This window comes from Sinocyclocheilus rhinocerous, unplaced genomic scaffold (assembly GCF_001515625.1).
Source record: "Sinocyclocheilus rhinocerous isolate Xijiao unplaced genomic scaffold, SAMN03320098_v1.1 scaffold2207, whole genome shotgun sequence".
Taxonomy (NCBI): Eukaryota; Metazoa; Chordata; class Actinopteri; order Cypriniformes; family Cyprinidae; genus Sinocyclocheilus; species Sinocyclocheilus rhinocerous.
The window spans coordinates 382,634-394,562 of record NW_015625575.1 but is presented as its reverse complement, the minus strand read 5'-3'; the positions used below and the strand labels follow the sequence as shown (position 1 = coordinate 394,562).

General features: G+C 34.8%; 2 protein-coding genes across 2 annotated transcripts in view; one reads left to right on the top strand and one right to left on the bottom strand.

The window, feature by feature from the left end:
* The window catches only part of LOC107751883 (G protein-coupled receptor kinase 5-like), a 17,564-nt gene extending 8,107 nt beyond the window's left edge, over nt 1-9,457 (bottom strand). The window contains exons 1-10 of the mRNA XM_016567654.1: nt 9,406-9,457; nt 6,615-6,713; nt 5,867-5,979; nt 4,944-5,021; nt 4,662-4,772; nt 4,523-4,629; nt 3,252-3,315; nt 2,183-2,323; nt 1,395-1,585; nt 1,215-1,252 (exon numbers count right to left, since the gene is read on the bottom strand). Coding sequence (XP_016423140.1) covers nt 1,215-1,252; nt 1,395-1,585; nt 2,183-2,323; nt 3,252-3,315; nt 4,523-4,629; nt 4,662-4,772; nt 4,944-5,021; nt 5,867-5,979; nt 6,615-6,713; nt 9,406-9,457 — 994 coding nt within the window. The remainder of the gene's footprint in view (nt 1-1,214; nt 1,253-1,394; nt 1,586-2,182; nt 2,324-3,251; nt 3,316-4,522; nt 4,630-4,661; nt 4,773-4,943; nt 5,022-5,866; nt 5,980-6,614; nt 6,714-9,405) is intronic.
* A 1,031-nt stretch (nt 9,458-10,488) lies between these two features.
* LOC107751873 (mesoderm induction early response protein 3-like) overlaps nt 10,489-11,929 on the top strand; it is a 15,018-nt gene continuing 13,577 nt past the window's right edge. Inside the window, exons 1-2 of the mRNA XM_016567643.1 lie at nt 10,489-10,535; nt 11,614-11,638. Coding sequence (XP_016423129.1) covers nt 10,527-10,535; nt 11,614-11,638 — 34 coding nt within the window. The 5' untranslated portion in view covers nt 10,489-10,526. The remainder of the gene's footprint in view (nt 10,536-11,613; nt 11,639-11,929) is intronic.

Here is an 11,929-nt window from a genome sequence, read left to right as displayed (position 1 = left end):
TATGTTTCTTGAACAACAAATCAGCATATTAGAATGATTTCTGAAGGATCATGTGACACTGAAGACTGTAATGATGCTGAAAATACAGCTTTGATCACAGGAATAAATAAAATGTTAACCTATATTAAAATAAAGAATAGTTATTTGAAATTGTAATAATATTTTACTATCACTGTTTTACTGTATTTTTATCAAATAAATGCAGCATTGGTGAGCAGTAGAGACTTGGTGCAAAAATATAATATATAATTTTTTGTGTCAAGTATAATTTACTAAGATGATTTTCATACCCATGTATCCCACTAAAGTCGTTATTTTGGTTTTCTTTGCGCTTTCTTGGGCTATTTTAACGATGTTCTTACTACGTTTCTGGTCCTTGAACATGATAGTTCTATTGCTGTCTATGGGAGGGTCAGAAAACTCTCGGATTTCATCAAAAATATCTTAATTTGCTTTCCAAAGATGAACGAAGGTCTTAAGGGTTTGGAACGACATGAGGCGGAGTAATTAATGACAGAATTTTCATTTTTGGGTGAACTATCCCTTTAACTATGAAAGCCTGTTTATTATTATTTCCATGCCATGGAATAAAAAAATAAAAAAGGTAATTGCCACTTTTTTATTTCATAATTCAGAGTTTTTTTCTTCTGAAAAAAAAATCTGAATTTATATCTTACAATATTTTTTATATCTTATGTTTTTCTTGCAATTTAGAATTTTGAGAAATTGACTTACCATTGCAAAAAAAAAAAGCAGGATTGTGAGATAAAAAGCAATTACCTTTTTACCTTTTTTTTTTTTTTTGTGATGAGTTAAAAAGGCAGTTATCTTTTTTATTTTTTATTCCCTGTTGGAAACAGGTCCATACTTAACAATGTCAGCAACATTTGGCAAAGACCCTTCAGTATTTAAGCACAGAAACTCACACTTGATCTCATGCAACAACATTTGCTTTTGACTTTAAGGTAATTGTATAAGTCGGATCAGAATTTTATGCAACAGGTTAATAATGTCAAACGCAACAAACGTTCAAACTGACATGCCCTGAAGTGCTTTCATTTCCTCATTTATGATAATGAAACTAATTTTAGAGAAGTGTTTCCTGGTTGATGCCAAAAATAGAAAGTTTAGGGAAATTGTAGATCCTGAAGGGAATGTTACAAAGCTTGAATGGGCAGTTAACGTCTTTTGTTTTTATGGGGAAGTTTACATACCATTATCATCCAGCAGAATGTTTTCTGGCTTTAAATCCCTGATAGAAACGAAACAAAACATGTAACTATGAGACAGGCTCAATCTGTTTGGTTCTTCCTCACAGGTAGATTTCTGGAAACTATGTCAACTGCGTCCAGCGCATTAAAAGTCACGCGACAGCTCTCAGTTTTATGACCTACCTATAAACAATAGACTTTTTATGAAGATGGCTCAAGCCGCACAGGATCTCAGCAGCATAAAACTCTACTCTTTCTTTGTTGAGCCCCTCGGTGCCCATGTTATAGATGTGAAACCTTAGGTCTCCTCCGTTCATCAGTGTCAGCACCAGGCAAAGATCCTCTTTCGTCTCGTAAGCGTATGCTAAACTGACCTGACACATTCAGATAAACACACAGACAGCAAAGTCACAAAAAACTGCTCATATTTCAGTACAAAGTCAAAAAGGAGAACAAGAAACTTTTGCGTATATATATATATATGTGTGTGTGTGTGTGTATGTATATATATATATATATATACACACACATACACACCACACACACACATTTATAGCCTTCATTCTTAATTACAGCTATATGTATATATTCTATATTTTTATATGTCTACATTCTTTTAGGTCTATATTTTTCATACATACACTGTGTAAGTTACAATAAAAATTCTATAAAAATAACTTACATATAAATATAAACACAATAACTTACATATACATATAAAAACTATATAAAATAGCTGTATGTATACAAACAATTTATTATCATACAGTAGGTGTTAAAGAATTTTATAGTAACTTCTGTATATATGTTTTAAATATATTTATAAGATCTTCTTTCTCTCTTTGATTTCGGAGTGAAATCTGACCTGAACCTGTTTTGTGAGATTCAGCGAAGCAGAAAAAGTCATTTAAGCATAAACATTTACGTCAAAAACCTGAGACTTGCTTACTGATAATAATCATAAATCTCACCACAAATCTGCTGTTGACCCGTTCTAGAATCTGTTTCTCGTTGAGGGCCATGGCTTCTCCTCTCTGCTTCTTAATGCGCTTCTTCTCCAGTTTCTTACACGCGTACATTTTCCCTGATGCTCGGGATTGATACGCACACACCTGAAACCAGAGGCGTCACGTTACGCTTTTCTCTTTATTTCTATTAGAAGCTACTGTGGGTATGATTATCTTCTCCACTATAAAAGAATGGCTACCAGATTTGGTCTCACCTCTCCAAACCCACCCTTTCCCAAAACACGGTACTCTCGAAATATGTCTCGTGTGATCGGGCGTCTGCAGGGATGAAAGAGATAGTCTGTTCAAAACATTTCCTGAAGGAAACAGCATGTTTTATGACCTACCTATAAACAATAGACTTTTTATGAAGATGGCTCAAGCCGCACAGGATCTCAGCAGCATAAAACTCTACTCTTTCTTTGTTGAGCCCCTCGGTGCCCATGTTATAGATGTGAAACCTTAGGTCTCCTCCGTTCATCAGTGTCAGCACCAGGCAAAGATCCTCTTTCGTCTCGTAAGCGTATGCTAAACTGACCTGACACATTCAGACAAACACACAGACGGCAAAATCACACAAAACAGCTCCTAGTTCATTATGAAATCAAAAAGGAGAACAAGAATAACAAAAATAAAAGAATTAGAAAAATTTTGCTTACAGAAATGGGTTTTTACTACTACAAAAATATATATATTTTGATTTTTTTTTTACCTAATTCTCAAATTCTGTTTACTGTAATACACACACACACACACACACACACACACACACGTACATATGTGTGTAAATGTTAAATGTATGATAAATGTTAAATGAATATATTGAGGGCCATGGCTTCTCCTCTCTGCTTCTTAATGCGCTTCTTCTCCAGTTTCTTACACGCGTACATTTTCCCTGATGCTCGGGATTGATACGCACACACCTGAAACCAGAGGCGTCACGTTACGCTTTTCTCTTTATTTCTATTAGAAGCTACTGTGGGTATGATTATCTTCTCCACTATAAAAGAATGGCTACCAGATTTGGTCTCACCTCTCCAAACCCACCCTTTCCCAAAACACGGTACTCTCGAAATATGTCTCGTGTGATCGGGCGTCTGCAGGGATGAAAGAGATAGTCTGTTCAAAACATTTCCTGAAGGAAACAGCATTGCTTGTGATACTTTAATAAAGAATAGTTAATGATGAAAAATTAAAATTTGCTGAAAGTTTACTTAGGCCATCCAAGATGTACAGTAGATGAGTTTGTTTCTTCATCAGATTTGGAGAAATGTAGCATTGCATCAGTGTCTCAGCAATGGCTGCTCTGCAGTGAATGGGTGCCGTCAGAATGAGAGTCTAAACAGCTGATAAAAACATCACAATAATCCACAAGTAATCCACACCACTCCAGTCCATCAGTTAATGTCTTGAGAAGCCAAAAGCTGCCTGTCTGTAAGAAACAAATCCATCATTAAGATGTTTTTAACTTCAACTGTTGCTTCTGGCTAAAATATGAGTCCATAATCCATAATAATGCTTCCTGCAGTGAAAAACCCCATCTCTGTCACGTACGCTACTGTGAGGGAGCGAGGAACGAGGAGACGTGGAGTAGACTTCAAACAAAGATACTTTAACATCCAATGGAACTAGGAACACACACGTAGCGGGAAAAGATGAACATTCAATACCGGACGAAGAACTCAGAACAGGAAACACTTTAAATACACATGACATGACGAGGAGATGACGAGGAACACCTGAAATCAATAAACATAATCAAACATGAGGGGAAACTGGGTCATGGAGCACGTTGGGGAGGAGAACACGAGACTCAGGACTGACAATCTCCTGTTGTCTTTCACATTAAAATCCTCCCACATATTTGTTCAGAGCTGTTTTGGCTTGTAAACGGTGCTTGATCTGTGCAGACTTCTCTCCTGATTCAGACAAGATGACTTTTTCACTGGTTAAAGCATTATTATGGATTATAGACTCATATTTTAGCCAGAAGCAAGCGTCTTGATGGATTTGTTTCTTACAGACATGCATCTTTTGGCTTCTCAAGACATTAATTGATGGACTGGAGTGGTGTGGATTACTTGTGGATTATTGTGATGTTTTTATCAGCTGTTTGGACTCTCATTCTGACGGCACCCATTCACTGCAGAGCATCCATTGCTGAGCAAGTGATGCAATGCTACATTTCTCCAAATCTGATGAAGAAACAAACTCATCTATATCTTAGATGGTCAGAGGGTGAGCACATTTTCAGCAAATGTTCATTTTTGGGTGAACTATTCCTTTAAAACGATTCACACTAACCTCTCCACCATCTTCCACTGCAGGAATCGGTCAAAGTACATGCTTTTCTGGTACTCTGCAAATGGAGCTCCACTCAGATACTCGTGAAGTGCCCTGCAAGACCCAAATGCATGTCACATCAGTGCTCACAGACACACATGTACAGATGCAATGATAACCAAACTTGAGGAACTGACTTTTGGCAGCTGCTGAATATATTTTCACTGCACTTCTCAAGTTCCCAGTCTACAATCGCACGCACCCTAGAGAACTAAAAACACACACATAAGCGTGAAAACACCTTCCTTCAGGTGAAACAGTCATCTAGCCCCTTTACTTGTAGTTTAGACAAGTTAGTGACATTTTCTGCAATAACTGCAATATTGAGTTTTGATTATCAGATTGGAAATGAGGCGAAAAGAATAAATGAATGTTTAAAAACCTGTGAGGTGAGATATTTGTTGATGAGTTCTTTTCCAAAGTTCTTTCTCTTGTCATCCGGTGTGACCTCATATTCCGCCTGAAAGAGTAAAAACATTTATTCACTAATATGAACAAATTGCATTTCACAAAATGTAAAATAGATAATCCAGGTCATGTAAACATTCATATACACTGAAATCAATCTGATGTATGATTCTTTTTCACTCAGAAATTGCAAGTAAATTTCACAAATAATTACAAATAAATGGCAAGCAGAATGTTGTTTCAAATGTGTAACAGATGTACTGAGTAATATTAATTAACTTCATGTACTTACTATATGGTTAGGGTTAGAATTAGGGTTTGGCTTAGGGTTATTTGCATGTAATTATGCATAATAGTTATTATAGTAATTACATGTAACGTCATTTCATTTTACATGACTTTCATTCAGGCACAAACAAAAGACTCTATAGTTACGTTTAAGGGTTTTAACACGAAGTTCACTTTTCAAAGAACCAACTAACACTAAGTTACAATGCAAATATGTATGTTTTACATTTTTCACTTTAAACTCTCAAGCTTCTCTTTTGGTATAATATTGGTGAAATGCAGTCCACAAAAATGTTAGAAATGACACGAATGTGCATGTTTGCATGCTTGCAGAGATGGAGTTCATGAGCAGCGCGAGCCGCTCTGAAAACATCATATTATAAGTCGCACGCGTGTAAATGAACACAGTGCCACTCTTCACTCTGAAACATGCAGTACACCTGACTATGTAGTGATTTGATGGAATATATCGCTATTTCAGGTCTATTTTGTTGAATTGTGCAGCTCCGATTGTTTATTTTAATGTTGCATGCGATTTATTGAATTATTAGCTTCACATCAATTCACAAAGTCCATTTCAGAAGCCTGGTATTAGACAGAAGATCATACCGTTTCATCCAACAGGTTGATGCAGTGCTGCAGATCAGATTTAGTTGCACATAAAAGACGGAAGAGTTGTTTTCCGATGGGCTGTTTGACACACAGACTGTAATAATCTCGCTCTGAAGGACAGAAAATAACACAGTGCATTCATGCAATTAATCGCAAATATATTATTGCAGCTTAAAAACAACAATCAGGACATTAACATGACTAATTTGTAGTACTGATAATTTGATGTTTTCCCAAAGTTATGGTGTATATGTGACCCTGGAGCACAAAAGCAGTCTTAAGTCGCTGGGGTATATTTGTAGCAATAGCCAACAATACATTGTATGGGTCAAAATTACACATTTTTATTTTATGCCAAAAATCAGGATATTAAGTAAAGATCATGTTCCATGAAGATATTTTGGAAATTTCCTACTATAAATATATATTTAAAAAAAACTTAATTTATGTAGTAAATATGCATTGCTAAGAAGTTCATTTGGACAACTTTAAAGTCGATTTTCTCAGTATTTAGATTTTTTGCTCCCTCAGATTCCAGATTTTCAAATAGTTGTATCTCAGCCAAATATTGTGCTATCCTAACAAACCATACATCAATGGAAAGCTTATTTATTAATCTTATTTAACTTATCTGGTTTTGTGGTCCAGGGTCACATATGCTCACCACAGGATCTGTGGCACTGTATATAAACTCCACTGCAAAGAATTAAAACGCTGTAAAAACTAAACTTGAACTTCTTCTCACCGATGCTTTTCTCCAGCTCTGTGCACTCGTTTATGTGCGGGAAACGCAGAAATTCCTTCCATTTTCGACTCCTTCCTTTGCGGTTCCCACCGTTGCCTACTGTACAATAGAAGAAAGAGAGAAACAAAAAAGACTTTCCCAGCTGAATATAATATGAGAGCCTGCAAAGAACTTCTGATTCTAGTGCTTTAAGGAATCAAATTCAGAATGATTTGTCCATTATGTGTCATCATGAAATAACACAGCAATTGTGTTTCCATGAAATATTACAAATTAAATAGGTACATTTAATGATTGATTTTATTGATTTTATTTATTCATCCATAAATGTGCTTTTCATTATAGGATTATTATACTTAACTAAAACAAAAAACATTATTGAGAATAAAATAAACATTAACTAAAATAAAATAAATGTACAATAAATACTATTATGATGTAAACATATGTGAGTGCATGTAAAAAAAAATTAAATAAAACTTGAAATAAATTACTAAATTAACTATAAATAAATAAACATGAGAGAAACACACAACAAAAATACTCAAATTAAAATATAAAAATAAATGATTTATTTGTGAATTAATTTTTTAATGTAATAATCTCTTTTAGGATACTTAACTGTGCATCCTTCAAAATTTTCAGAAATACCAAAATGACACCTCCCTAAAAATAGATTCATGAATAATAGTACTTCAGATGGTGACTTTTGGTGTTTTGGACCTGCAATACACTTATAGTCACTATAGAAATGTTTGTTTTGGAAACATAGATGCTTTATTAATCACACGTGTGTGTGTGTGTGTGTGTACTGGTTTATATATCCTGGTGGGGACTTAAACCTGACTACACACAGACTCATGGGGACTCGTGTCACGGTGGGGACCTAAATTGTGGTCCCCACGGGTACAAAAGCTTATAAATCATACAGAATGAAGTTTTTTGAAAATCTAAAAATGCAGAAAGTTTCCTGTGAGGGGTAGGTTTAGGTGTAGGGTTGGTGTAGGGCAATAGAATATACGGTCTGTACAGTAGAAAAACCATTACGCCTATGGAGAGTCCCCACAAGGATAGCTGACCAGACATGTGTGTGTGTGTGTGTGTGTTTTGTTTGAATGGTGTAGGGCAATAGAATATACGGTCTGTACAGTAGAAAAACCATTACGCCTATGGAGAGTCCCCACAAGGATAGCTGACCAGACTGTGTGTGTGTGTGTGTGTGTGTGTGTGTGTGTGTGTGTGTTTTGTTTGAATTACGGTTTGTTGACAGCAAAACTGAAAAGAATCCACGGCATCCTGTACTATATGAGCCTGTGCTAAAAATAGCAGTGGGAATGAATCTGTAGGAACTGTAGATATCAGATATGAGAGTACACACCTTACGGACTACTTCACCCAGACAATACTCTTCACCACACAGAAAACTACAGCTTTATTATGAGAGAAAGTGTTATCGAATGACTTGTACCTGTTCACTCGAGCAGTTAGTGCTGAAGAACTGTTTGTAAAGTTGACAAGACAGGTTTTGCATATTTGGAAACAGCAACTGAATCTATTTTTAGCGCTCAGATTAGTTGCTGACAGGCCTTTAACCGCAGCGAAAGAAGTCAGACCTGTTTGTGATGCAAGGCACGTATGACGGCAAAGGCATTGTGCGTATGGTTTTGTTTGAGGTCAGAGTATTTCAGGTTAGAGGTGCAGGATAAACGGAAATATGTTGAATGTGCTGTTTCTTTTACTCCGAGGAACAGGGAACTAAACCGAACACTAAAAAACATCACAGTTTTTGGTTTTGCCCAGTGTTTTGAAGTGTCCGAATGAGACATTAAGCATAAAACATGCTTATGTCGACACATAATGAAAACAAAAAGATTTTAGGTTAGAGTTCATACGAATGTAAGGGGAAAGTATATCTTATAGGTCCTGCACACTGTGAAAATGATTTGTGTGAAGTAAAACAAAGATTATTAGAGTATGATTTCAAAGAAAATACTATTTTCTACTTCAAAATGTCATAATTCAGTGTGTTACTTTTAATTTCTTTGTAATTAAAAGTAAAATTTACTTGCAATCTTTGAGTGAAAACTGTTTCTGCATCAAAATGTTTTATTATTTTGATCACAATCTTGTCTTCACTAGTTCATATTTAAAGAACTGCAGTGTTAAAAGCACTTATAGTCTCATAAAAGCATAGTAATTGTAAAATAATCAGCAGATTAGTGTTTGAAATTGTTTGAAATGTTACACCGCAGGACATGTCGACTACCCAAAAGTATTTTGGCTACACATAAAATCTTATTTTGATTTTGATTGAAATTTGAATGAATTTCCCCTTCACTGTAAACAATGATTTTTCAAAGATGTAAGTAAAACAAAGAGTGTCAGCGTACATTTGACAAGAAAATACTATTTCAGTCTCTCTACTTCGAAATCTCATCTTTAATTCAATGCTGTTTATTTGTAATTAATTGTAAAATTAACTCATTTTTTGAGTGTACACAAACAAATTTGGTGTAGAAACCATTTTAATTTAGAAATTGTACATTTCACAAACAATTACAAATAAATGGCAAGCAAAAAACACTGAATTAAACATGAAATCTTAAAGTAAAAAACTGAAATAGTATTTTTAATATTTAAAAATATTTTTACCGCTTACAATCTGTTAAAACACATTTAAAAATGTTTTAGCACAGCACATTTTTTATACTGATTTAATGTACATTGTTCCTAAAAAATCCATCTCTTGATCAAATGTAGAAAAAACATGCAGGCAAATAAATATTCTTACCTTCTCGTGCTTTTATGAGAGCACAGTTTGCCACCATTGACTCAATCTCCATCTCTGCAGCTGATGAAAGTCAACCAAGTTGGGATTTCTGCATTTACAACTGATTTTTTTCCTAAAGCGCACTGAATTATTGCATATTTAGACCGGCAATTATTCATGCACTCATTTCTAAAGATAACCTAACCTCCCCTGTGTGCTTTAATAATGTGCATGCTGCCAGACCGAAGCCTTCAGTGACAAATGAGAACTCAACTTTCTTGTTCTGCTTTCATCTGCTGCGTCGCCCAATCTTGTTTCACCTGTACAGGTGAAGACTCAGATGTGTCACCGGCAGAAAAAGTGACGTTACAGTTTCAGGGATTTAGTTTAACTGCAGGAGGAGATCTCATTTAAACTGGGTTGAAAAGACATGCTTGTGTTTACAAAGCCTTTTTATGATAAATGTAATCCAATAAACTGCATATTGTGGCATAACTTTCATAATTATGCATCATAAATTCTGAACAGAAACAAGACCATTCATATTACATCTGCAACATTTTCTTAAAAAAGTAAATGTATCACACTAGTTTCACTTCAACACTGTAAGTTTGGAAACTGTGTTTAACAAGTAACTGGCGCCACCATCTGCTCGATTATTGTTAAACAGATAGACGTAGGATGTAGAGTTACAAGAAAACCTGTATGCTTTAAATAATCTTATTTTCCTAAAGATTTTTGTTCTAAATAGACAATATTGATCGTTCATTTAAGTCAAATCAATGCACTTGCTGAAGATGATTCTGTCCATTTGCATAATCTTAATACGTTTTTTAAAAAAAAGTTATTTATCACATACAGTCATTTCACCCAGTATGTTTTCAAATAAATAATAAATGACAACTTAATATTTGTATTGTTAATACATCTTAATGAATTCTCAGGTAATTAAACCCATTGGAATACAGTATTTCGAGGTCAACCAGCTCGCTCCAAGCAGCCAATCCCGTGCCCTGCTCGCCGTGCGTTTCAGACGCGCCAGCCAATCAGAGCGAACCAGCTGGAATACGCTCACGGCATTGGTTCGCGACGTCAATCCGGGCTCCGTCGTAAAGCCAGTTTAGTAGCCGAAAGGTACCAAGATGGCGGAGGTAAGTTGGAAAACAGAGGGAAGACGTCATATTTTGGTCGTTAATTTCTCTTACCACAATACATGAGTTTGGGATTTCTATATCTGATTATATGTAATAATGTCTTATCTTTGGATAAAGGCTGGTTTTGTGGAGATACGAACGGGTTTGGCCGTCATAACGAGTGTTTGAAACGTCGATGGGGCCACTTTTAGCGTCGAGCGTTCCGATATTTGGCGTCAGATCTCACTGAGCGTCGAGCGCGCGGCGATGGTTAGTTAGTCGTGAGGCAGCTAGTTTATTTTATTTCATATTTTTACTTCTCTGTTATTCCCGTTTTTCGACTAAATACTTCTGTGTGGTTTCAGAGTGATTTTTTTTTCATTGCTGCAGTAAACGTTACCGGATTGATGCTGTGAAGTGACGACATCAACCATTTATTTTTTTTCTTCCTTTTTAAAAATAAAACATGTATTATTTTATAATTCCTCATAGCTGTATTTTGTTTCGGAGACTCTGAACCTCTGAATAAACACTAAATATTGCTTTGACTTGTTAGTCACCTTCATAAACTGCTTCTGTTGTACATTCTGTGTATCATTTCCAAATATAAATTATGTTAATAAAACATACAAATTGTGAGTCACTTCTTTTATTTTTTTAATGTTTTTTGTGCATTTAAATATTTTTATAGTCTGAAATATTTTTTAATGTCATTAGACTGTCATGGGTGCGAAGCATATTATTAATAATATTAATATATAAGTTACGATTCATACTCTTGTTACTTACAAATAATTTCTATGGTAGCAGTACTTTAAAGTGAGCTTTACTACAGTAAAACTGGTGATAATATTAGCTGCCACTCTCATCAAAACAAAAAAAAACTTTACAAAATGACTAAGACTTTGAAAACTTATTAAACATTTTGAAATGCATCCCATAGTTTTGCAACCATAACAATATTTATAGTACCTGTGGAAATTTGGAAACTATGGTTACTACAGTAACCTTTTGGTAAGGGAAGTTAACCACTATTCTTCATTATACTGTAAATTCCCTAAACGTCTCATGAATTTTTTTACTTTTGCAATTTCAGGCTTCCTTGGGAAGTACAAGCCCAGGTAAATTTTCCTCTGAATTTATTTGATAATGTCTATTTGGTAATGAAAAAAAAAAAAATTGATGAGCAGAAGAGACTTATTTTAAAAAACATTACAAGTCTTACTGATCCCAAACTTTTGACCGGTAGTGTATGTATATATATATAAATTACATTTGCGTGTATATACGCCGACCATATATATATATATTTTGAATGTAATGTGAATAATATATAATTGAATACTACATTAATTACAGTATCTCACAGAAGTGAGTACACCCCTCACATTTTTGTAAATATTTTATTATAT